Source organism: Apus apus, chromosome 2 (assembly GCF_020740795.1).
Source record: "Apus apus isolate bApuApu2 chromosome 2, bApuApu2.pri.cur, whole genome shotgun sequence".
NCBI lineage: Eukaryota > Metazoa > Chordata > Aves > Apodiformes > Apodidae > Apus > Apus apus.
The window spans coordinates 52910257-52938240 of record NC_067283.1 but is presented as its reverse complement, the minus strand read 5'-3'; the positions used below and the strand labels follow the sequence as shown (position 1 = coordinate 52938240).

General features: G+C 40.9%; 1 protein-coding gene across 4 annotated transcripts in view; it reads right to left on the bottom strand.

Annotated features, from left to right (window-relative positions):
• Positions 1 to 27516, bottom strand: part of CDK13 (cyclin dependent kinase 13) — a 48875-nt gene extending 21359 nt beyond the window's left edge. For all 4 annotated transcript variants that reach the window (XM_051610110.1, XM_051610112.1, XM_051610111.1 and 1 more), the window contains exons 1-5: positions 25590 to 27516; positions 14392 to 14997; positions 10961 to 11128; positions 10558 to 10697; positions 8716 to 8886 (exon numbers count right to left, since the gene is read on the bottom strand). In XM_051610110.1, the coding sequence (XP_051466070.1) occupies positions 8716 to 8886; positions 10558 to 10697; positions 10961 to 11128; positions 14392 to 14997; positions 25590 to 26791 (2287 nt within the window). In that variant the 5' untranslated portion in view covers positions 26792 to 27516. The remainder of the gene's footprint in view (positions 1 to 8715; positions 8887 to 10557; positions 10698 to 10960; positions 11129 to 14391; positions 14998 to 25589) is intronic.
• Between the last annotated feature and the right edge of the window lie 468 nt (positions 27517 to 27984).

Sequence of the window (27984 nt, the reverse complement as noted above, 5' to 3'; positions counted from 1 at the left end):
CACGTGGTGCTTTAATCTAGATGGACGTGTACTCCTCCTATGGCTCTAAATCTCCACCCATTTTTTTAAAGGAAAAATTAACTGGGTTTATATTCACTGTGTCAAGTTCTGTGAGAAATCTAGAAGCTTTCAGCATGGAATTGGGTCAGAAATAACCCTGCCCTTCTCAGACTAAACATATGTGTAAGACAAGACAAAACGAGAAAGCAGAACTACTCTACTAGCAACAGCAGCTCTGCCAAGTCAGAGTTCATATTCCAAGTTGCCACATACATACATTTAAGCATGATAGAATCTGGTCTTATCTCACATTAGCCTTTGTAATTCCACATATAAAGCTATTAAAGCCAAGGCTCTTTGATATATATACATATATATACAAGCATTCTTAAAGTGCTGAGTGCTTCAGAAGCAACAATAACCAATCTGCAGCATAACCACTCCCAGTATGATCTACCTTTTAGTATTCTTGCCTTTCTTCTTAAGTAAGGTAGAGCATGGCTATGCAGAAACCACATACAAGTAGGTCTGTCCACCTCCCGTTTTCTAGTTTCCTCCCCGCGCAAAGAGATTTCAAAAGCCATCACTCTAAAAGTAGAAATAGTTTCTGCCCAACAAGAACTCATTACAGGTTCTAGTTCCTAAAGAGTTTCAATTCAGAAGCTACTGAAAGTTTTGGAGCAATAATGAGAAGTCAGCTTGCCAGAACATACACACGCAGTCAAATTTTAATGAACTGACTTGCTGTCTTGTGTCATAGCTGAAAAGGGAAGAGTGCTAAATTAAACAAATAGAAAAAAGATTACTCAGACAGTAAGTATTATACTTGTAACAAAGATCAGTGTAGAGCAACTAAACCACAGGCCACTGCAGTAAGACAATCAGAGTTCACTGTTTTTAATTTAGGTCTTTTTGTTCTGCTGTATGTTATACAAAAAAAACCAAATACAGATCATAAAATATCCCTGTTGCTGTGTACAGAGAAGATGCAGCAGGAGGTAAATCAAGCAGATACAACCTGATCCCACCACTTCAAAAGGAAAGAAGGAAGTAGTATGAGCCATAAAGAACCAAGAGTTTGCTGTTAAGTTACTATTTGCATAACTGAGTTCACCAATGCAGTTCACCAGTTCAGCATGGTAAAAGCACAGGGGCTCCTAATCTTTGTCTTTCAAAACGAGATGGCTGGCAGCCTGGTGTTAGGTCTGGTGTGAAGCACTGACAGCTGCTGAACTACGAACCAAGACATACTTTTAAATGCCTTGCGACAAAACACCTGACATTGATGCTGCAGTGCCAGAATAATCTAGTTATGCCCTTCAGTGGATGTCAGGTCAACAAAACTGAATACCAGTCATCTTGGTATCTTCTTGCTCTGGAATACAAAGGGAAGTTAAATCTGTCATGGCAGCAGGCTACACTGTGTGTACATGACAAGCAGAAAGACTGGGAAGGGTCAGTGGGATTGCAGACCTGTTAAGTGAGAACAGCTGAACACAGCCTTCCTGTTTATATGCAAAGTAGGCTCCATGCCTTGAGAAATTTTCTGCTCTGCCACTAGCTCCTGGGATTTTTTACCACTATTTATAACTTGCAATCACAATCGGTACCATCATGCCAGAAGGAAAGCTGACAACAAGGGAGACAATCCAGAAATAGAGCAGCACCTGGGAAATGGCATCTGAGTATTTATATTCTTTTCAACTCTCATTAAGAAACATACACTAGAACAGTGTAAACACTAAATGGCCTTCCCTATCAGAGCAAGCGAAAATAGACAGAACTGTTACACTTGTGCATTACTGCCTATGCAATAGCTACATAATACACAATTTGTTTCAAAAAGAAAAACTGTCAAAACTGAATCTTCTTCATTTGTTATGAGAAACTATTAAAATGAGTCTACTAGCTTTGGCAGTCTAACCATTAAAACCTGATCCTCAGTATTACTAGACTATACTTGGAAGTGACTGTAGCTGAAAAAAATGCATCAAGCCAACTGAAATGAAACTTGTTTTTTTCTAGACAAACAGGGTGCCCTTTTCTGATAAAGATCTACAGTTTCAATCAACAAAAGAGTTATGTTATTCCACTTAATTTCAAATCTCCATTGCTTTACATCAGATTGATAGATCTGATCCTTCAGAGAGGGAAAGAAAGTACAGATATTCAGGAAGAAGAAAAAAGTCTCACAAGTGAACTATGCACAGACAGAAGTCTGCTTACTCCAGCATAGTCTGAGTTTGCAGCATCCTTTAGTTCAATTAAAACAAATGCCACAAAAATATCATTTCTCAAAAAGAAAAACATTTAAAAAAAAATCTCCTTTCCTTGATGAGGATTCTCTTTTCCTTACTGAGGATTCTCTTTTCTTTAATGTTCGTTAACTTGGGAGATTACATTTTAAAATGACCCCTTGTTTCATTCTAGCTTTGCCCAATACCCACATTTATGGAAGCAGTGTCCTAAGAAGTCCTAAAGCTCTGTTACAGTGAAGCGCATGCAAATGAAATAAACCCAGAATTACTTATTTGACTTCAGCATTACTCATCTTACTGCTGTTATGTTAAAGACCTGCACATTCTAATATGTAAAAACCTGTGGGGTGGGAGGCAGCCTACAGTCCATTTCCAAGCACTGCAACAAAGCACTAACAAGGGGTTTCTATCTCAGGTGCCCCATTTCCTTTACTAATACTACACAGCTCATCTCCAGTTTTTCATCTACTAAGATAATAAGAAATCTTAATGTCATTGCATGTTGACAAAGCAGCAGCTGGAGTATCTGAACAGCAGTAGTATTGCCTACTTCTGAATATGGGATAAGACTCCATTAGGGAAGTACACAATAAATAAAGGAGACTCACAGGGACAGAAACAATCTTTGCCTTACTGCTTTTGTTTGCACTTAGTAAAATTCGTCTTTTGACCATTTTGTCAGTTAAGATTGGTAAGGGTCAGAAAGTGAGATACCAGTTTAGAATAATTAAAGATTAACACATCTCCTCCAAGCCCAAAATGAGCTGGGGTGTCATGCTGTACAGCTATCCATACAAAATGGGTAACCCATCAAAACATGGCACTGATGATCTGTAGTAAACAAAGGATTTTCTGTGGAGTCGAAAAACCTAACAAAACATACTTTGCATATCTGCCACACAGGCAGGCTCTGGATTTTTATGACTGTCATCAAATCACACAGATACAACAAAGTAGGACATCAAGTTAAACATCTGTTCCCAAGGTAAAATACAGGTGCTTTTGGCTGGGCAGGGCAGAGGAGGAGGAACCAGCAGGGGAGAATGATCCAAAAGTATACACAGATGACAGCTTTTAAGCAAATATTTTCCAAACGTAATTTCATAGGAAAGGTGTTCGGGTTTTCTCCAGATAGCTGATTAGATATAGATCAGAGGAACTAGGTGAGCAGAAATGCTTTATTATGTGCAAATTTTAATCCAATCCTTCCATATACACATTATGACAATAACTCAAAATCTAAAAATGTGCTTTCTTGTTTAAAAAAAGGATCCCTGCCTCATTCACGGCATGATATACAAAATGCTGAGTTGTTGAACAGGTTTTCAACATTTTGTTCTGTACTCACTTTTCAGAATGAGACTCCATCAGAGTTTCATTTTGCTAATAAGCCTCCTCAGCTTCTTCTATGAAATATATACATTTTTTTCCCCCTTGATTTAAGTTAATTAGATTATATTTGCTCTTCCATTTCCTTAACATTTGTTTTCTAGTACTCATGATACACTAAATTCCAAGACAGTTTCAACCAGAATTTTATCGGTTTGAACAATAAATTGTCCGGTAATACCTTGAAGTTCCTTGCATTAAAACTCCTTAAAGTCCCTTAAAGAGCTATTAATCTTCTTTACAAACCTATTTTCTAATTTGCAAAACACCAAATAAAGGGTATAGCCACTACATTAATCCCTTAAGACTGAAGAAAGCATTGCTGCTACACTCACTTTTCCTTTTATATATCATAACATTTACAGTTTAAGACAAATGTAGCATAATAAACCCATTACTTTTACTTTTTTTTTTTTTTTTACATTTTCACCCAGCATTATGTTTTTGTTTTATGACAGTATTGCTTTCTCCCCATCCTAAGTTCAACTGCATTCCCCTCTTGAAACAAGTCTAACCCAAATGCCACATACATGGAAACATGTTCTGAAACAGGCATACCCAAGCCCTGGGAATAAATACTGTCTTTGTTTCATCAGATACTACAGGGAAATAAGAAACCAAACAATAAACTTAAAGCGGAGGAAAAGTAAACCAAATGTATCAGAAATATTTGATTAATCATCAAGGATTTTTCTCATTTTAGCATAACATGAATCAAGTTGAAGAGCCACACAATTAGGTGTGCACTCATCCCAGACCAGAGTTCAGCACAGGTCACACAAACAGGAAGCACCACTCAAGCAGTCACACCATTCCTGGTAACTTTGCTGTAGCATGAAAACTATTTGGGTAAGAAGTTTCTATCGGCTATTTCAGGAGCAGCAAGGCAAGCTGCAGATCTTTAGAGGCTTCTGAAATTCAGATCACTTTGGTTTTACTCAACTTCCCAGGAAACCGGGATAAAGTTAGCTATGATGTAAGTAGAAAAGGAACCCTGCAGTGAAGTACTCTCTGATGACTTCATGATTGCTGTCACAGACTCCTTCTAAACCACAAGCTTTCAAAGTGGTTCCTTGACAGCTGTGAGAAAGTAACCTGCTAATCATACAACAACATACCACAGAGTCAATGTTCTCAGTACTCTGGAGGTAAATACTGACTTACTTCCATAAAAAGATTTGTTAATTTGTATTGCAAATAAATTCAAAATTTAATATATCTAAAGTAAACTTCGAAAATGACACACACACAATCCGAACAGGCAATCCACACCTGGAAAAAAGCAAACAAACCCAAACAAATAAACAAAAAAAACAACCAAAACCCAAGCTGTGATGTTAACCAGATCTTTTTTATTAGTCTCCCATTCAAAGTTTTATCTCCTCCCTCAGGTTAGCAATTAAAAATGCCCCTGTCAGTCAAAAGGAGGAAGAGCAAGAGCTGTCATTCAGTACACCTACTCATTTTACATTCACAGCAACAAAAGTCACGTATTCTCATGTGTTTAGTAAAAAGAGATCATAGGTAGACTGTTGAGCACCTGCAAACAGCTTCTAGCTGATAAAGAGGCAACTGAGAAATGAAGGACCATCTCAGGTGCCTAAAGCGAGACATCTAGGTCATATAAACAAGACTCACTGAGAAAACAAACAAACTGACAAAAGCCTAAAGTAAGAAGGGCCTCTTTTTCCCCAATTATTCACTTTATAACTAATGGAGTGGCTCAATTAACCTAGTTTATGAGGTGTATAGATTTGAATATACCTAGGAAATAGCTGTTTTCTGCTTCTGTTTTAAATCTTGTTTTCTTCAATTACTGTTGCACAGGAAATGTCACACACACTTTCTCACACAAAAACACAACACTAAGAGAAGACTAAGAGCTTCTGTGAAGTACAATCCCCTCCTGCTCCAAACTCTGTTCCAAAAGGATATGAACTGAAGTTCATGAACATGAACTTCAATTAATTTGAACTACCATCAAGCAAACACAAAGGAAAAGCAAAGTCCAGTTGCAAGCAGATTTGATTGCAAGCACCAATGAGGTCAGGCTGCTTCTACTACTGTTGAAGACTGATACCCACAACTGCTCCTGCATTAGCTCACTAGAAGAAAACTTTTTCAACAAAAATAACCAGACTTCTGAGACTTAAGGAAAAAAACTGAATGGAATCTGTAGCTCATCAGTGCTATCAAGTCAAATACGGCTTTATGACCTGAGATAGGCAGAGGAGAATTCAACAATATGTTCAACAAACTTTTAAGTCAGCTATTATGCAGATACACACCCCAGACAGAACACAAACTATGAGTCATGTACTCCCATCCACAAGACGGTGTGTGTCACCTGTCTCCCTCTGAATTATAGGTAGGGAAGAAAATCCTACATGACAAACACACAAAATGGATACACCTAATATGTAAGTTTTATCTGGCAGGATCGTGCCTCAGAAACAAGATGTTACACTACCAACCAGTAATCAGTAATACCGTTCTCCAATTTCATCATCAAGCATATCTCATACATAACAAAGACTGCAAAAGTAAAAACTTCAGATCTTTAGTAGAACAGACCCACTCAGATGTATGTGCCCAACCTACACAAGCAATCGTGGTGACTGATGTGCTGCATATCCACTGATGGAAATACCCATATAACATATGTACAACACTGCTCCGATGTGTTAGGCTTCCTTTTTTAATGGTTGGTCTAGAAAAAAATAAAGCAAATCCTATCTATTAAAGCTGTTCTTACTGTTAAACTTACACCCTAAGTTGACCAGAATAAACCACAGATGTACTTCCACTTTACTTAGAAGTCAAGTGCAATTGAAAATACTGAGACAAGCCAAATACTCAGAAGTTTGGAAGACATATGATTACGTATGTCACCTAAAAACATGTAACACAAGCTCAAAGTATCAAGGACAAAGTCATACAAGCCACACCATTGCTGGTTTGCTGGCCGATGTCACTATCTTAAAAAGCATCCTTCAAACAAGCACCAAGCGTGCCCAATATTTACACAAGTGTCAGAAAACTAAATTTACTGCATTTTAAACACTGAGATCCAACAAAAAGCAAAACAAAAAACTTGAGTAAGTAGACAAGTAATAGGTTAGGACATGACAGGTGTCCTTAGACACAAAATTAACTTTACTGATATTAACTAGAGGAACATGTGTTGGCAGAAATGTTCTTGTTCCCTCCTTTTACAAATGGGATGTCAGTGGGGTTTTGAAAGAGCTGTATTTCAAAGCTAAGACATGCATATAACATGTTAAGCATAAACATGTTCAACACAGGGCAAAACACTTTGCACGTCTACTGTAAGCTCTAAGACATTACTAACACTTTTATAATGGTTCCTTCTCAAGCTAAGCAGCCTATTTTTTTATTTGCCATGGTTTCCTGTGAAAATGACCGAACTTCCTCTTGCTTGCATTCATTAACTGCACAGAGTACAATTTGGCCACAATGTCTCACCTATAAATCCCCATTTCATAATGAACTACTCATTAGAGAAATGCAGTGCCTGAATAAAAAAAAAAACAACACACAAAAAAACCCCACTTCCATCTTTTTACAGACAAATCATAATAGCAGTGTCTCATTATCATGCTAATGCTCTCAAGCGACTATCAGAAACTAATTTTACTCTAGCATCTCCAGAGAAGCCCCTTCCCTTGCAAATTTTCTAAAAATGTGTTTTAATAAGCTGTTAAATAAGAATAAGAAATTAAATTGAAAGCAAGATCAAAAGCACAAATATAGACTTGGACAAAAAAAAAAAAAACAACATGAAATTAATGAGACACACAGTTTGAAGTACGCCAAAAAATTTACAATTCAATCCTGGACATAGCACCAAGCAGAAAGGGAGAAAATTAATTAATGAGTCATTAAGTTTTAAGTCAAGACTCGGTGTGGTCTCATTAGCCAAGTGGGTTAGACCTAATTAAAACTCAGTACAAGATTCACATGAAAAGCCTAAACTGGCTGTTGCAGACTGTTAGGGTTCAGAGTGGGTGCTGACCACTGAACCTGCACAGATCTAGAGAAGCTCTCTTGCTAGATGCTTTCTACTTTTAAACACAATAAAAAAGCCTGTCCATGCTGTATGCCCTTCGAAGTATTATGCTTTCTAAAGATGCTAGGAAAAAAACCAACAAATTCCTGCTTAGTTTTGACAGCCATCTTCTGACTCATCACAACATCACCTGGTGTTTCTGCTGGCTATGCAGTACATGCTGGTGCTGGGTATGCTGTATACAAACTCAGGGAGGGAGAGCAGGGAAGCAGCAAACGTAACACACTCCAAACACCATCCTCAGACAAACCACGCATCAAAATTTCCCACAGGATACTAAAATACCTCAAAATGATAGGTTTGTAAGACTTGAAGCCAGAAGGAAATGGCCTCCAAAGACAAAATGACTAGTCTAAAATGTACTACGCAATTGCACAGCATGATTTCCACTCTGAGCCTCAAGGCTAAGGAGGTTGCAGTAACTCAAGCCATTGGGAAAAACACCACCACCACCCAAATCTTGCTTTTCATTTTTCAATTTATATTTCTTCTAGCCTTCAAGATACACATGCTCAATTATGAAAAAAAATAAATAACTGAAGCACAACTCAAATAAAACCAAAGCCTACAATGAAAAGCATGTCTTCAGCACTGAACCTACAGTACTCCAAATAATATGATGAAATACCACAAGGAAAATAAAAGGCTAAACAAGATCACAAGAACTTCCTAATGTTGCTGGCCTCCCTAATCTATGACTGTCAAGTCAGAGTCAAATTTCTGTTCCTCTCCAGCAATATGGAAATAAAGTAATTTTTTTTATCCGACAAAGTATTTGCAAACATGTTTCTAAGAGCAAAAGGCATAGCTGAGTTAAATGAAGGAATTCTATTAGTAGTTAAATAAAAAATTAAGCCCTTCATCAAGCATCAGGATTTGCAAACATTTTTAAATGAAGCTTAACTTTAAGTCCAGTGTAGCAGACCACCGTATTAAGAACAAGATCAGAAAGAGTTATTGCTGTGGTTGTGTACACACCTTTGTCCTTCTTGAAGTCCAAAGCATCTTCCTTATCTGTCACTATTTCCTTCATGTTGATAATGCTTTGGTGATTAAGCTGTCGAAGAATCTTAATCTCCCGAATAGCTGTAATTGGAAACCCTTCCTTTTCATTATCTAGACGTACTTTCTTTAGTGCCACCATTTCCCCTAAGAGAAAATTTAAATAAAAAACATTAAGATTAACAACCAAACTATGGGATTTAGTATTGAATGTGCTTGTTTGTTTTTAAAACCTTTCCCATTTGTTACTATTTCTGAATGGATTAAACAGCTAACATTTTGATACTTGCATCAAACACTATGTTGAATGGAAACAGAATTAACCATTGCTGAGGAAAAAAAAAAAATCACACAGAGAAGCAGAACTACAGATGATTTTCAGCTGCCTACTGTAAGTCCTGTCTTCTTTCTCCCACATATATCACTCACCTGTGACCTGATACTTCACACTGATTCTAAAAATAAACTCCCATATAAGAGCGATTACCAACAGCAAACTTAGAGACAGACCTATGTCTCCTCTGGATTTATTACTGCATCACCACTGGTCAGAACACATATCTAGCCAGAAATACTACACAGTTGAAGATATGAGCAGACAACTACAGAGTTCTCAATTCCTCAATATGCTTTCTACAAACAGAAGTGTCACTGCCATGTTTACAGTGAACAGCAATTTTCCTTATTATTTTACTGCAGGCTGAGTTTGAAGAAGCTAGATTCTGCAAAATGGCAGGAGCATGATCTACTGATGATGAAGAATATCTGAAGACTGAATGCTAGCTCAAAAAGTTCATTGCTGTGTCTGGGAAGTTAACTGACAGCACAAATATCTTTTTTAGCTCTAAAAAGGACTTATCCTACATCAATGTGTATGACACACACAATAAATCACTTTCCAGTATGACACTTGCTTTGAAAGCCCATTGCACAGCTTGTTATAACGTATATCAAAGGCCACAATGCCACTCTTTGCACACAATTTGAACCCAGAGCTAATGGAAGGTTTGCTAGAACTGTAGGGACTCATCCAATGCAGAGCAACAACTACTGGAGGTTAAGAAATTACTGCCACACACAAATAACCTGAAGCTTACCAAGGAGACAATACAGTTATGATAGGATAAAAAAGTTAACTGTGTGAACAAGCGAATCGCAGGAGAACAGCAAGAAGCTCCTGAAAATTGCCTGCAATGGTTCCCAGGGTAGGAGGCAAAAAAATAAAGTCTGTGACAGTCCAACTTAAGAACTAAAGTTTGCAAACTGAGACAAGCACAGATGAAGAATGAAAAAGAAATTATAATTACACTGCTCATTCCTCCATAGAACAGAAAGAAGGAACTGAGGCTGGTAAGTGATCCTATATGATTCAGTTAGTGCTGAGGCAGAAATCTAACCAGTATTCAAAGCATGCACAAGTAAGCAAGAAGTGCAAGCAGTCACAGAAAGAACTACTACTTTAACATAAAATGATCAAGCAATGTACAGCACATATGAAGAATCAGTTTCAAGGCACTATCTATTTAGAAGCAGTTCTAAAGTATCATAATGCTGACTGCTTGCTCATATGAGCAATAGCTTAACATGAAATTTAAACATTATGTCACTATTGTAAAGTCAGTTATACTGCAAGAAAAATACCCAATCTGCAACACTTCAGGGCCATGTTGCAAAGGCAGATTCTCTTCCTACTATCAGCTAGTGACTGTTAAGAGACAGTAGACGGTAGAACACCACAGATTTTATTAAAGGTAAAAAAAAATAATAAGATCATGTTTACTTTAGAATTGTAAGATTACATTTACTTTTTGAACTTACCTGTGTCTTTATCTCTGGCTTTGTAAACCTGCCCGTAGGTGCCTTCACCAATAATACCAATGATATCGAATTTATCCACACAGCGCTTTCCCCAGTCTATTTCTTTTTCTTTCGTTTCACCATGTCGTGGTCCACATATTCTAGAAAACAACAAGGATTTCTAAGTATACAGCTAATATAGCTAAGAATTGTTTTACTTTGAGAAAAGTCTCCACACTGAATATTTATGAGACATTATTAGATAACTGGCTTACTACCATTAAGTGGCAATAAACTGCAACCTCATGAATATTTAAAAAAGTCATTAAAAAGCAGAAACATTTTAAAAATAATATATTTCAAAGAAACTATTATCACTTCTATTTGCCTGATAGGCTTTAAAAAAAAAGTCTAATAAACATACTTTGGTCTTCTCTTGCTGTGTAACTGAACTACTGGTTTCTTTTCTTCAGGACTTTTTGTTAAGTCGCCTCCTCCAGGCAGCTCAGGTGGAAGAGGCAAGTCTGCAAGCAGATGGCGAAGCTTCTTCTCTGCTTCTTTAACTGACTTCACTGGAATATTCTCTCGCAAACTATTAAAAGACACAATTTTGCTAATAAGTTGAACACAGCAGAACTACATTAACATGCATAAAGGAAAACTTATTGGAACTATTTTTCATAAATACGTTTTAGGCTGTCGATGCATCAACAAACGTGAAATCTCTGCTCTCAGAATCTGCAGGACTTTGATTCACACGTTACAAATGGCTCACAAAGAGGTCTCTGGAAGATGTATAGCTAACTACCAAACATCAACAGTAACTATGAAATCAGACCTTTCTGGTGAAAGCTGAGGTTAGATGACAAAGCAAGCCTTACTAGGCCAAACCTCTTCTGCCACATAAGCTTCTTCTCAAGCTTATGGCCTAGACTATTAAAAATATTTAGAGCTCAGGTGCTACCAGGCATCAGAAGCATAGTAGTAAATCTGTACACTGACTTCTCACACGAAAGAGAAGATTACCCTAATCCAGTTCACTGCAATGTTGCTCTCCAGAGATAACAAGCTTTGTGGTTACAGTAACACTGCAGGGCATTACCAGGCAGTCCACATCACCTCATTTACAGATTTCAACCTCATACATTTGCTGAAAAACTCCAGATTGATCTTGTTTCTAGTGATCAGCATGCAAATCAAGTGAATAAAAAAATCAGATTGAAAAAATTCTGCATGTTTTCCTGCCATGGGTTACTGATATCCGACTGTTTTTTAATCATCAGCCATAATTAGGTAACAGATACTGACAGTCAATCTCATTCTTGAAAAATCCCCTGAACACGTGTACAGTAATGTATTCTTTTATCAATTACGAGACAGTGATTCTGGAGATGCTCTTCCCATTCTAATGGGTAAATTCTGAAAACATTATACTTGTGCAGGTTGGTTTTTTTTAAGCACTTGGTTCCATTTTACCAGAACTTCCTTTAATTTAGCTAGATTTGTGCAGCTATTCCATATCCACCAATTTTAAGGCTACTTTTGCAATTAGCAAGCTTTTAATACTTAAATAAAGCATTCTAGTGTTGGCATATGTCTGTGCTTCCCCATGAAAAAAGAACACCTGAATGTGTTCTACCACTTCTCAAGCTGCCACTGCCTGAATTTAAAGAGGCACCTTGAGGAAGCACATACTGCCCTCATCACAAATATAATGGTTAGCATGCTATAAAGAGTATATCACCTTTGGATGGTGCATGTTATTATCATAGCACAGAAAAAGACTTAATTTTGAAGTCCATATATTTGTATTTCTCTCACAATTTTGACCCCGAACTTTCAATACTAGTGAAAGTACAATGTAAGAGAGGTTCTGATTTTAAAAGCAATGCATGTAAACAGATCCAGCTAAGAGCAGCCTTTTTTTCAGGTCTGTTAAATCATGTGTCATTGACCACAAGAACACTTTTCCCATTCTGCTAACCTACACAGTGGTTTTGCAACACTGCTATTCCATTAGGAAGTTTATTTGTGGATTTATCAGATTCTTACTGAACGTCACAACTGACACAACATTAGGAACCAGCCAGCTCTGCAGAGCACCAAGCTTTCTTTGTTGGCACAATTTCCCCATGTAATTCTGAGCCCAAGGTAAATACCTCTGCCCTCTTCCCCTTTAAAAAACATGTATCATTTTCCTCTGATAACTTAAGCTTTATCATTACCTGTTCACAACCATTCTGATCTCAAATGTGTAACATCCTGTAAACAAAACTAAGCAAAGCATAAATGACATTCTAAAAGTTGTCACGAATCTTTCCAATGCAGCTATTTGCAAACATTAGGTTTGTTTTTTTTAAAGGAGACTGAGCCCAGAGCTGATAGAACCATTTAATTGTAGTTTAACTCCCCTGCAATTTAGCTATACTTAAAAACAGGTATTACACTAAAAATACTACTAATAATAAGCAATTAGCTTCAAGATGAAACCTCATTTCATATTATCACAACTAACACCGCAAAGCCAGTCATATATTTAGTTAAACTAGTTAGCCTAGCTTTGTAGTTAAAACAGTGAATCTCTCAAATAACAGTGTCAGAACTCCCATTCACCTAGAGAAGATGTTTGTCTCAAATTTAAATGCAACCATACATTCACCACATAGATGTCATTCTGGGCAACTGGAATGACATTTGTTAGAGTGCTGAAGGGCAAGAAACAAGATTTCTCTTTTACTACTAAAAAAAATAATAACATTTGTCTGATACTTTGTTAGGTTGCATTTATTCTCCAAGGCCTCCTGTGCATCCTAACATTTAAGATCATATTAAAAGCACTAGCAAACACAAGATAAGTAATTGGCTGCTTTTACTAATCAAATACTACACCCTTCTAAAAGAACAAGAGAAGACACACTAGTTTCCCAGATATCTAATATAAACAGAAGTAACTCATAAGGTTTTGAATTCTTCTTTTACAGTTTGATTTTTTACAAAGATACATCACACAAATTAGTTACTACTTCAATCCTAAGAAATTTGTTTTACTTGTTGTGAGAACTTGAATTCTCATACATATCTGAGAGGCACTAAATATCATGAGTGAAAACAAAAGTAAAAGTAACTCTTCTCAATTTCATCACCAAAACCAAAACAGTAAATTACTGTTCAACAGCATAATTTTCCAATACAAATCACAGCACATATTCTCTGTTAGGACTACAAAGAGACTGAATGTAGTCTAAACTCAGATGGCACTTGGAACACAGACATTAATTTCTTCACAACAGACCGATTTTTAAACTTCAAAAGGTAACACAAATGACATTTCCGTTATACATACTCAAAGTAATACTGGTCTCCGAGATAGATTACACTAAAATAATGCACAGTCCTAAAAACAATTGTCTTCCAAAGGGAAGAGAATTTTCACAAACCCCAGCTACTTTAAGTATTTTCTGCTATTGAATTCAACATTTCCCCCAGAAGTGTGTACGTTTGTACTGAATTTGAATTGTTGAATCTTTGAATGCACCCTAGCAGTAGTTCCAAAACTGTTATGTATCAGCAATTTCACATCATCTCTTTAGCGTGCTTTTTACTAAAAGATTCTTTCTAGACTAAATACCTCTCTTTTTGAGAACCAGTTATATAATTTTTAGAGATCATATCCCATCAGTTCACTAACCTATGGAAGATTTAAGAACTACCTAATGCACCAGTCACCTCAAGCAAGTAGGATTGTTTTTGAAAGGAAACAGTAGCAACAATAAAAACAGACACTAACAACAGCAGTAGTAACAATAAAAAAAAGGAAGACAGAAACCCGAAAAGCAAATCTATGTCACAACTCACCTATCTGTTTCTTTATCTTCAGGCAGCGTGGGAGGCAAAGGCAAGGGTGGCAGTGTAGAGGTTGGTAGTGCAACAGTTCGATCCTTCTCCTTGGTAACTACACTTGGTGTAGTTGGTTTGCTTTTCTCTTTTACAGTGATTGGTGGCTGTTTTACAACAGTTAATTTATTCTCTTTTACTGCTGCAGGTTTCTGTTTCGTAATTTTGTCTGCAATTAAATTATTTTCCCCTTTTGTTTCAGGAAGTGAGACCTTTGCTTTTGCCTTGTCGTTTTTCAAATTTGTGCTGCTTGTAGGAGAAGGTGTATGCTCAGTTTTTATTTTCTTCAGGTCCTTTACATTGTTCACTTGAGGTGCACTTGCAGCAGTATCAGTGTTTCCCTTAGTAGGTGTTGAAGTATTGGAAGCTTTTGCACTGGCTTTGGCTGCCTCAGCAGCTCTTGCTTTTTTGTTTTTGTTCAGTTCAGCAGCCAGGCTACTCTTCAGAGTCAATGTACTAGGAGAAATACTTGAATGACGACTTCTGGATCTAGACAATCTGTGTCTGCTTCGAGACCTCGAGTGCCTTGATGAATATGGACTTCTGCTTCGAGATTTTGCTGATCTCCTGTTTCAAAAATGTTAAGATTTACCCAATTAAGAATTAGTCTTAGCTGCTTTCTCCATCCATCTGCTTTTTTGACTGCTTTATCAAACCAACCATAACATTATACTTCTAGAACAGAGAAAGTGTATTAAATAGCAGAGACGACGCCTTAAAATAAAGAACCTACAGAGTCAATTCATCAAGATTTTGTATCCAGATTGTTAGAAAATGTTAAAGCTTTCTTAGATGTAGTTTCTTAGTGTCTCTCATTAAAGAACTGCAATACACAAGCAAATCTATAGCACAGAGATGTTCTTTTTCCATCACTACTTATCAGAGCTACTTTTCTTCTTTAAAGAAAATCTGATCCTATGCAACTTGTGCAAACACCTTCAGCACACACAGTACTTGAGAAAAATTCACATGGCTAGGTAACCAGAATTCCACAAAATGAAACCGATGTTACAACAGGATAGGAGAAATCTAAACACAACACTGAAGCAGTAATTGTAGCAATGTCTTAAGTTTCAAAGTGTTCATTAGGATAAGTTAGTTGAAAAAAAAATAGTGACTACTAAAGGATGCAATGTAACCAACTGAAAACAACAATAAACCCTTTTTTCAAAATGTAACTGTATACTTTTTCTCCAAAAAACAAAAGTATCCAATACTTTTTACAGCTACTGATAAGCAAACACATAACCCACAAGCAGGCCCTATGCTGCCTGCATCAGAACAGAGACTTAAAAGGGGGGAAAAAATAATAATCCAAGCCATCTACAAAAATCATAGCAGGAAAATAACCTAGAACGATAGTGAAGGAAATCTTAAAAGTTAGAAAAGCAAACTTTTACTGTGAAAAAATACCATTTAACATTAATTATTCAAAGAGATACCCTGATTTTTCCTAGTAATTTTGATTCAGTTCTTCATTTAAAAAAAAGGGGGGGAAAACCCCATAATTGAGGTGAAGGGCATGAAAACGGGTGAAGTGGCCTAATCCACTGCTACCACACAGAAAAATTATGTAATAAATGAAATGTGAGGGCTTTAATACATTTTACCATACTAAGAATAGCAAGGGTATTCACCAGATTTACAAGTATGCTCTTGATTAAAATCCAAACAAAATCTACTTCTCTTGAGTATAACACTTGAAGGGGAAGAAAAAGTATAATCAGGATTAAAAAATGTATATATAATATAGATTAGAGTTGACCTGCTAGAAAGCAGCCCCATGGAGAAGGACCTTGGGTCCTGGTGGACAAAAAGTTACCCATAGGTCAGCAATGTGTCCTTGTGGCCACGAGAGCCAATAGTATCCTGGGATACATTAAGAACAGTGTGGCCAGGAGGTCAAAGGAGATTCTCCTCCCCCTCTACTCTGACCACATCTGGAGTATTGTGTCCAGTTCTGGGCTCCCCAGTTCAAGAGGGACAGGGACATGCTGGAAAAAGTCCAAGGGAGGGCTACAAGGCTGATTAAGGGACTGGAACATCCGTCATATGACGAAAGGCTAAGAGACCTGGAGCTGTTCAGTCTGGAGAAGAGAAGACTTAAGAGGGGACCTTATTAATGTCTACAAATATCTGAAGGGCGGGTGTCAAGAACGGGCCAGTCTCTTTTCACTTGTGCCCTGTGATAGGACGAGGGGAAACAGCACCAAGCTACAACACAGGAAGTTCCACCTCAACAAGAGGAAAAACTTCTTTACTGTGAGGGTTACAGAGCACTGAAACAGGCTGCCCAGAGAGGTTGTGAAATTCCCTTCTCTGGAGACTTTCAAGACTCATCTGGACACATTCCTGTGGCCCTAGGTGGTCCTGCTGCAGCAGGGGGGTAGGACTTGATCTTCAGAGGTCACTTCAAACCCCTATGATTCTATGATAATAGCAAAAAGAAGATTTTTTTGGAGATACAAAAGCTTCAGAGTTCAGAACCAGAGTATGACAGCTGCCAAAAATTAAAAGAAAGGGAAAAAAAAAAAAAAAGGCAGCCAACTACAATCATTATAGTCAAGCACTACCCACCTCTATGTCAAATTTAATTTTAGTAAAAATAAAATGTATTCAATTTTAATTACTAAAGGAAATTACATTAAATGGTTCAACTGAACAAATATTTAATATAGCACAATGATGTTTCTATTTTCTGTGTAATGTTTATGAATTTCCAAATTCACACTGTTTTCCTGCATTATAAAATGTTTTATTTCTAAAGCAAGATTAAAAACTCAGGTTTCATAGAATTTTCTGGCACAGCAGGATAACTGACACACGATGATGACAATAATAATGTTTTTTACATTTCTCAATATTAGTTTGGGGTTTTTACACTTATTACTTTGGAAATGTAAGTACTAAATCTTATTGAAAATTTTCAGAGATTGGGCCAAACTTCAGTAAAAGTAAAAAAGCACAAAGTTCCATAATATAGAATTATAGAAAGAAAAAGGAGGGCCGAGACTATCCAGACAATACACACACTTCAAAGTCTAGGTCAGAACTCTCTTTACACTGCTGTATCACATTCTGAGAGGAACTGTTATCTTAGGAAGCGATATACCACCACTGATCTGCACCGGCTGCAGAATCAATACAATTATATTGCTCCAGCATCAAGCACAAGCTAATAAGCCCCATTAGTCCTAAACTGACTTCTATAAATGGCACAGCATTTGCAAGGATGTCACTGACTCGTCTTGGAAAACATCTGCTGGAACATCTTGTTCCTAGATCAGCTATTTTCAACTGACTCTTGCTCCAGTTACCTGTAGAGAACAATCTCTGTCCCAAGGACTTCACTGCAAACTGCCTTATTATTTTTTAAAAACTGAAGACATGCCCTAAAGGTCTCAAAATCAGTTATATTTCTTTCCAAGTACAATTTCTGCTTGTTTTGTTGTTTTTTTAAAAAATAAATGAATACCCAATTTCTATTGTTTTTTGAAAGGTGCCCAACACAAAGAAAGTAATCCACGTCAACACCAGATATGTGGACATAATCCCACACGTACTAGAAGAGTAGCAGCTTAGAACACTACAGTTGCTGAGATACCATGCCTGACCACGTTTCTTTTGTACAAGAATACAATACACCTCTTTCTTGTCCACTTCAGTTCAAAATAGAACAGTTTCCTTGAAATCAGTACTAAGGACAAAACAAGAAAATCTGTCCATATTAGTGACACTCAAATGCTCACTTATCTGCTACCATAACTCGGTGGGGAAGAGGGCATTTTGAAAATCTGGGGCAAGAAATAATCAGAATCTTTGTACCTTCTTCAAAAACAAACATAAGGCAGGCGAGCATTGGAAGTGGTTTGGTTAAGTATTTTATCAACATTAGTCAAGAGAGCCTGGGTCATGAACTTGGATTTATGCAAGCTCAGCACAAACCCACCATTCTCCACCTCACGTTTCACACTCCAAATGACAATAATATAACTTTCTTATGTCAGAATTTAATCCATGTGGGAGACCACAAATACACATGCACACAAATATCTGCTTCAGTTCCAGTACAGACTACAGCCCTTAACAGCAGATCAAAATTATAATAGCCTAGTTATGAAATATGATGACTAAGTACAATCCCTGCACTGGTTTAATTTTTCCAGAACTTTTTAATTATTTAATTGGGGGGGGGGGGAGGGGGAGGGGAAAAAAAAAAAGTTGCATTACATATTCCATGTCTGTGCTAATAACAAACCAGAACTTCCTTCGGTATCCCAAAGACCTGTGCAAGAATCACTTGCTGTACCTTGTCCACTGGGCTAGATCCAATGAAGTTGCAGCAAAAAAGCCTAACAATTTCAATGAAACAAATGCTGCACCATAAGTAAAAGGCAGCTTTGTTGAAGTGCTAGTTATTCAAGTTACAATGATACAATCTGTTGCTTCATAAGCCTAATGTTATTTCAAATACTCAACTGACTTTCTTTCATCAGTGTTAGTCCAAAAGTCCCAAGAGAAACTTCTAGGCTGGACAAAGCCTTAAGTACTAGTTCACCTCCATAAAAATGGCACAAAACCACTTATGGACCACTAAGCTTTCCCTCTGAAGTGTATATAGAACTCAAGAGTGAAGAAATACTGCCTTAAATGTAACAAAACCATCCAATTCACTCTGTTCAGGGCTAACAACGCTCATTTGACATAAAAGATGAAGACACAGCAGCACAGAAATAGGCTCACACAATAGCCAGTGTCTGACATTTAACAGGACACTGACATTTTACTGAGACCCTGAAAACACACCAGGAGAGACATTCAAAATACACAGTACTCTCTAAATCTTCCAATAGATTTATATTAAATGTGCACGCATGTGCACACACACACAGAGAAAATACCTTATCTGACATTCATTTGTCAACAATTATTTCATCTTTAGTTAGGAATTTGTTTTTAACACAACAAACAGAACAACAAAAAAAAGATGTGGCTATAACTGCACAGAACTGCATTGCAAATGGCAAACAAATCCAACAAAACATTCCAAACTTGTCTTCCTCTTCCCCATGCCTGGAGAGATCAGGAAGTGTACTAAACCTAAGGGCCACATCCCAGTCCCCTAAACTGGAAGCACCAGCATCTGCTGGTAACACACATGGGGTGAGAGTACTAAGAAGCCCCTGTTTCAAGTAAGTTTGTTCTGGTGCTGCTTCAAATTTGCACCCAGAAGCTCTGCCTCATTTACAAGTACCTTTGTGATGCTTGGCCATGAACGGTCTAACAGGCATCTTGCATTCTCCTCACACAGGTCTGTATACCGACACAGAGGATAACTGCCAGCCTTCGTGACATTCATAAAATCACTTCTGAACCACATATAGATTTCAATAAGCTTTTAATGATGGGGGCGAGTGGGGGGGAGAGAAATAAAAAAAAAAAGAAAGCTGATTTGCCAAAAAACTGTAAGTATCAGTAAGACTAGCCTGTATTAGAACTAAAAAGTTCCTTACATAAAAAGCTGCTTTTTTTTTCTTTCCCAAAGACAGTAACAACGGAGACTAGGAGCACAACAAGATTAGCTGCAAAGGGAAACTGAAGTAATTAGAGACTATAATGTGTGGCCATAAAACCTGAAAAAAAAACAACAAACCAAACATTTTAAGACATTCTCTACAACACACATACGAAGAGGCAGATTTAAAGTAAGAACTAGTAAGCAAGTAATGCTGGAATTAAAACTCAGCACTGCTCTTCTCCTTTTTTCAGAACAACAGAAAGAATTCTTCTCCCCCAAAGAAGAAATAAATATTACTACTACTACAAATAATAACAATAATGTTGGCTTAGGTATCACAGTTTTTTCTAAATTTTTTGCTTAGCACCCTAGATTTCATAAAACAAACCAATATTAGTTTTTTTCTCTGCTTACTGAATAGAATGTACTTATTCACTGTATAAAAGCCTACTTGAGATACCGAAGTGTTATTAGTTACAAGTGTCAAAACTGTTACAATGTTCTTCCTTCTGCAAAGGAGGAAAACTTTCTATTGCACTTCACTGTTAACATATCAATTACCGAACAGTAGATTTATTAATGAATTTGACAAAAAAGTCTACTGATAAAATCACTTACATTCTAAAGCCAAGAACAAAACAATTCCAAATAGCAACTTAAAGGTGCTACATTTTACTATCTTGATATTGAAAAGCACAGAAGAAAGGAAAATAACTGTTAGACATCTCAGATTTCCAGAAATACAGGCCTCACTCAGCTGACATGTTTTTTTGTGCCATGCTATTTTTCTAGGGGTTTCTTTCTTTCCCATTCTGATCCTTCCTTTAATTAAAAAAAAAAAAGCATTAAATTTTATTGACAAATCAAAACAGTCATGTGTTATCTTCTCATGTTTCTAAACTTGAAAACCTCTTTTCTTCTTAACCGCTTTAAGAACAAGCTAAATCCAACACGCTGGTACCCAGCTACGTGTGTTATCTAAGTGCAAACATTACACTCAGAATATATGAATGGAGTTAAACAAGGAAACTGATTTTGTCTGTAACTTTTTGACAAGCTGTAACACAAAAGGATTCATCAGAGTAAGAAGAAAAAACAAGAAACCAACCAGACCAAAGGAGGTTAAAACACCCACTGTAGCCCAGCTCCTTCATTAACTACCAGTAAATGCTGAACTACTGACTAAGCACTGCCATCTTCCCCAGCACTGTAAGGTCATACTGTATTTGAACAAGGAGACCTAAATGTAATCAATTTGCTTCACCACAGATCTTCCAAGACTGTTATAATCACTCAGTAACATAAACCACACTGACAAAACATTCTAGTTCATTGTATAGCTCTTCCACATTGCACTAGCAGGCAAACATGAAATTAATTTCTTTAAGCCATAACAGTAACAGTGCTCTATCACCTGATATCTTTAATTAATATTTTAGTCATTTTTCTCTAGCCCCTAGTTCAAGGCTGTATTCTATGCAGCTCTGCAACCAAGGACCCACGCAGCTGTTTTGTGCATGAAGATTACCTAACCTGCCTTACCAATTCAAACCACAAATCTTCAAAAGGGTCTCCAACATACACACAGCATAAGAATGCTGTTCTTGTTCAGCATTGTTCAGCAATGTAATTCTGACCATTAATTTTATTTGTTCCTTAAATCTGGTTTATAACTCTATGTTTTCAGATGAGAACTCTGCCTACAAAGAAATCAACAAGCAAGAAGTCAATTAAAATCTTCTGAACTAAACCCATTAAAAGTAATTTTTTTTCCAAAGTTCCTTCTCACAATAAGGAAATAAGCAGCACAATGAGGAAAAGGAAAGGTACATCAACATCGCTGGGCAAAAGGCAAAGTCCAATGCCAAGTAACAAAAAAAACCAGTAATTTCAGAGTATGTACTAGAGTGAGAGCCTCAATATGCACTGGAAAATTAGCTACTACAAACAGCAAAAACCTACAGTTTCCCATTTTTATTTCTGCAAAATACAGTTCTACTAAACAAAATTAGACAACTTTAGGTAAAAAAATCTATTTTCACCAAACAAGGGGAAAAAAGTCTGAAAATCTCTCCTACTCCTTTAAGTCCAAAAGTAGCAGAATCACCATATTCAAACCATGTCTTCTCCATGGAGTGAGCATTTACTAGCTGAATATGTATTTTACCATTTTCCCTGTGCTTCTTTTGGTTTTGCACATACATGTTCCATGTACTACACTCACTACTACAGACTAGCTAGAGCTAGAGAATGATCTGGCTCTACAGACCAATGAGAAAAGACATCTTTTATTTTTCCCAAAAGCAACATCCATGAACACAGTAGTACTATGCTAGTAGTGCCCCACCCACTTACTTCTTATCAAGGCAGATGGGTAGGTGTAACCAAATTCGGGAAAATGTGATTACTCATCTATACAGCTAACTGAATTAAGAGTGTGATCACATAGCATATGACCTGACTGAAGTTATGAAAAATAGTTCTTCTCTTCCTACAGTTTCATGCTAAGCTAGTTTCCACAGACAGCGTCTGCTTATTTTGTCAGCCATGGGATTTTCTTTTTCTTTTTTTTCCTTTCCCCTTTTTTTTGTAAGTTGTTTTTTTTTAATCCAGTCAGCTCATCAGTAGAGAAATAAATACCTCATACTTCTGGTATTATGGAAGAATTTCCATTAGAAAATGTGCACGTGCTGCTTTAGAACAGCTGTGTTGCTATCCACAAGAATATATAGCAATACAAATCCACCAGCAGCAAGTCAGGAAGTTTTTTCCAACAAGTGGAAACAGTGTAAGCAGTCTGCTGAAAACATTTACAGCTCTTATAATGGAAAAGGCAATTAGTCTACCATTCAAAGATAATTTTCTCTTCGCTTCTCTTCAGAACCCACATCCAGGCAACACCACCAAAAGACAGCAGTGAGAGTCACTAATGCAATGCAAAATTCTCAACTCTCTGCAACGGAGCTGCTGCTACTGCTTGAGAAAATTAGGGGTTTGAAGCTGACTTGGTTGTCCAACTGTTTACTGCAAGTTTCTCCTTAGCAGCTCAGAGACCCAGATGAAAAAAATCAACACCCTAGCTACATGAGCTTTCTAAGCACACTAGAACCACTTTGTTCTCCTTTTCTACATACCAAAATAACCAGATAATTTATAAAACATAACGGAAGACACATATATGAGATAGAGAACGAAAAAATGCAAAAAGACTTGCAGCCTGGAATGCCCAGTCACATACAAAGTTCTTATTGTCTTGACACCATTATAGCTGGATACAAGCCCAGAATTAAGTCTTTAAATCACCCAGATGAAAACGACAGGTGTTTTAAGAAGCTGTTGCCTTCATGAAGCTGTAATATTCTACCAAGTGTAAGGCCACTATACTGTTAAACAAACAGCACAGCAAAAACTTTTCAGCATTTTGGGTGCAGTACTAAGCAAAAAAAAAAAAAAGGCAATAAAAACACAGTTTTGAACAGCAAAACCAACTGTATAAATACCTTTGCCATCTTTTATTTTCCCCCTAGTACACATAATACACAACACCTGTATGGGAACAAAGGAACACCAGCTTGCATTTCTCCACACCAGGCAAACCTTATGAACAACTCAGCTTATCTACACATTTTTGCTTTCTGTGAAAATCACATTTTTACAATGAATGCCATGTTATGACAGACTAAACTTGCCTTCTACATATAGCAACCTCTTCTTTCCACTCGGCCATTCCAACCTCTCTCCAGTAAACCTGACAACCTACACTTGTTAACAAAGTACTTTATCTATATGCAGTTAAAGATGGGATGCAAATGACAGTTTAAATGGAGGAAAGCAGGCATGAAGGCACAAAGCTGACTTCTGGAAAATGATCTGCAGCTCAAGAAAGATTTACACACTTAACCACAGAGACAATACAAAAATCAGGAAGATGTAAGCTCTCATGCTACAAATCACAGGCCCGCTACCAACAGAAAAAAAGAAACACAACACTCCAAGAGAACTTTGCTCTGTAACTGTCCCCTTACACAAGGAGTCCTGTACCTTTTACTACAGCCCTATCAGACAGTGCTTAAGACAGGATCCTAGTGTACATAATTTTGCTTGTCATTATAGCTTTCTTATTCCAGGATATAAGTATCTACAGAAAATAACCTGATTCCTAGAGTGTTTAAGTCAAAGCATGCACATAATATCCCTGCTATTCTGTTCTTCAAATTGTCTTGGAAGAGTATCCTTAGGAACTTGTAACAGGCTCTCAGGGAACAACCACCACGATGACAACGTGCTGTTTTTCACAGTATTCACAGTGTTTTCTGCTTGAAACACACAACTGTTTACAAAAGTATTCCATACAACTATACCTTAAAACAATCCCTATTTTTCTCCAAAGGCACCTTTGTGCTATCCCTCAGAACAAAGTCAGACACGGTTTTGTTACTTTGCTCTTTAAACGGCATTTGATGCACAGCCAGGACAGCAGACCTTACAAACAGCCAGTGAAACAGAGGAATGGATTCATCATCCCTACTGGACACACAGCGGGACACCCCAAATGGTAACTGACACAAAGTGCTCATTAGAAACAGCAGAACACCAGTCAAGACACCAGGTAATGCCTTGCAAACAAAGTTCCTGCCAGTAGAATGGAAATACATGATATCTTTAAAATTTAAGTCCAGATGTTAACTTAAATAAGTCTAGGAACAATGAGGTAAGGGTAAGATTCCAAGATGGGAAATAAAATATTCAGTTATAAATACATCCTAAGCAAATACCTTACATTCCCACTGATTTTGTTGCAAGTTTAACTATTTTGAAGAGCTTTAATTCTGCAACACTCTACCAAATTAGAGAGATCCAGCCCACGTTTCCTCTCCATATAAAATTCAAAAGGTCACAGCAATACTGATCCTTACATTCCGAGTTCCCACTAACAGTAAGAAAGTGATGGGCAAGCACACATCAAATATATACATGTATATAAGCTCACTGCAAACAGACCATAAATACATTTCCATAGGCCATATAAGCGTGAAAGACAATTTAAAGAAACCTGACATTGGCTAATTTTCTTAGCAGAATAAAAAGTCTTTCTACAGACTCCTAAAATGGACAAGAAACACTTGTAACACAAATTGCCCATCAGTTTGTTTGCTCTTTAGATCAGCAGGAATTAAACAGAACACAAGCATATTTAACACTCATCCCCTCATATGGGAGAACAGGATGCCTAAAAATGTGCCTGAGAATCTCCATACTTCTTAAAAAATCAAAACTGATCCTTCAGGAAACCTGTCCTCTGAGAAGCATTCTCATTTAATCTCATCTGAAAATACTCTCATGCCCTTTAATGTTTAAAGAGCCTTTTTCCAGCTAGGTGGTCTCCCACAGAGAGAAACTGGCTGCAGGAGTGTTACAGGCATCCTCCTCTCCCTTTCTCCCGAGACAGGACAGGAAGATCTTTGTATCTGTCCTGCTCCCCTTCCCCCACCCCAGCTTTCAGTCAGCAAGAGGGAGGGCTTTTGTTGCTCCATGCAAGCCTGCCCCTCCAGCCCAGACCCAGCCCTGACTCCCCTCCTACCCACGCCAAGCCCCGTCCCCGCTTCCCTCCCTCCCTCCTCTCCCCCCGGCCCAGACTCACCGGATAACCGGGCTGTAGGGGCTCCGCGACCGGCGCCAGCTGCTGTAGGGGCTGGGCGACACGTCCCCGCCGCGCTCGTAGGAGCTGTGCCGGCTGTAGCTGGGGGAGCGGCGGCGGCTGTAGGGGCTGAGGGGCGACCGGCCGCCCACCGGGCTGAGCGACTTGCGGCTCCGCTGGCTCTGCGAGGAGCGGTGCAACGGGGGGCTGTCATCCCGGCCGGGGCTGGGGGACGAGCGCTGCCGCCGGTAGGCCTTGGGCTCGGGCTTGTCGTCTCGGTAGGCCTTCGGCGGGTCCTTGTAAGCTGACGGCGGCTCCTTGGCCGCTTTCGTCCGGCTTCGGTGCGCTTTGCTCTCCCGCTCTTTCCTGCCGCTGCCGGGCGAGGAGAGGGAGCCCTTCCTGCGGCCGTCGCTGCTGCTGCTGCTCTTGAGTCCCTCTCGCTCCTGGGCCCCGGAGTGATTGTGGCGGCTGCGGGACTTGGAAGAGGACGAGGAGGCCTCGGCCGCCCCTCGGCCCGCCGACCCCCCCTCCTGCTGCGCCTTCTCCTCCCCCCGCCGGCGGTGCTCCCGGTGCCGCTCCTTGGAGCGGCCGCTGCTGCTGCGGTGCTCCCGGCGGGACCGGCCGCTCCGCTCCGCCTCGCCCCTCTGCCGCTGGGTCCCGCCGCCCGAGGAGGAGGCCGGGCTCCCCCCGCCGCTCCCCGCGCCGCCGCCGCCGCCACCGGCCGCGCTGCCGCCCACCAGCCCTTCGGACTGGGAGCTCACGTCGTCGTACTCCTCCACCAGCGTGCTCAGGCCCCCGCTACCGCGCCGCTTCTCCGCCTCCTGGGTCCCGCCGCCGCCGCCGCCGCGGCCCCGCCGCCGCTTGTGCCGGGAGCCCGAGCGCCGCTTGCCCCGCGGCCGCTTGCGCTCCCCCCCGTCCCCGCAGCAGGAGGAGGCGCCGGTGGCCGCCAGGAAGAGCAGGGACTGCGGCGGCAGCGGCGGCTGCAGGAGCGGCGGCTGCAGGAGGGGCGGCTGCAGGAGCGGGAAGAGCAGCGGGTGAGGGGCCGGCGGCGGGGGGGGAGGCTGCGGCTGGGTCGCGAAGCGCTTTCGTCTCCGGTGATGCAGCCGCTTCTTGTCGGCCGCCGCCTCCACCGCCGAGCTGCCGCCGCTGCCCCAGCCCCGGCTTCCCCCGCTCCCGCCAGCCGCCGCGTCCGAGGTGCTCGGCATCGAGCTCGCTCACAGCCGGGGACGAGGACGCGGCCTAGGGAATCCGCCGCCGCCGCCGCCCTCCTCAGGCCGCTGCCGGCGCCATGGGGATCCGGCGCCGCGCACACCGAGGGGGGGGACACCCGCCGGCCGGTACCGGGGCCCGGCCCGCCGCCTCGCAGCTCCCCGGCCGGTACCGGGGCCCGGCCCGCCTCGCAGCCCGCCCGGCGGCGCCGCCTCACATGGGGCAGCGCCGCCACATCGGAGGGGATGGCGCTGCCCGCGCTCGGGGCCGGTGTTCGGCGGCGGCGGAGCGGCGGGAGGGAGCCAACCGCGGGCCCGGCGCGGCCTCCCGCAACGCGGAAGTGTCTGCTGGCGGCGGCCGCCCTCACTCCATCCCGGGCCGCGGCCGCCTCGTCCGGCGCCGGGCGGCGCTGCGCGGGGCTTCGGCCGCCGGGAGCGGACCGCGGGGCCGCCGCCGCCTCCTCCTCCTCCTCCTCCCGCACCCGCTCCCCGTCCGGGCGGCGGGGTCAAGCCGGGCCGGGCCGCCTCCGGGCCAGGACGTCCGGGGCGGCGCGCGGCCCTGCGCTGCCCCGAGCCCGCTTACCCTGCCCGGCAGGTCCCCGCTGCCCAGTCCCGAGTCGCCGGCGGCCGGGAGCGCTGGCGCGGCCGGGGCGCTGCGCGGGGTGACACACGCACGCACACGAACACACACACACACACGCACCGGGGAGCACGGCCCGGCGGCGCGCGGCGCATGCGCGGGGGCGGCGGGACCGCGCCCCGCCAATCGCGCGCCGAGGGGCCGCCCCGGCCCGCATGCCCGCGAGAGCCGCCCCGCTCGCGCGGGATCTCGGCGCCCGGCTCTCGCGACGCCCCGCATCACGCGGCGGGGGCGGGGGGGCAGCGGCGGGCGGGGAAGGGGCGGCAACCGGGCCCGGTGCTGCCCCCCCGCGTCCCGTCCCGTCCCGTCCCGCCGGGCCTGCGCCCCTCGGAGGTGCCGGGGCCGCTGCGGGGTGGCGGGGGCCGGAGGGGCGGCGGGAGGCCGGGCGCGGCTCTCCCGCAGAGGGGAAGGCCTGGCTGGCCGGGCGCGGCAGCCCCGCAGCTGCTGGGTGCCCCCGAGGAGCTCTGCTGAAAACCCCCGAGGCTGAAGGCGGCGCCTCGTTTTTGTTTTAGTATTTTCCTTAGCTTTTGTGTATGTTTGCAAATAACAT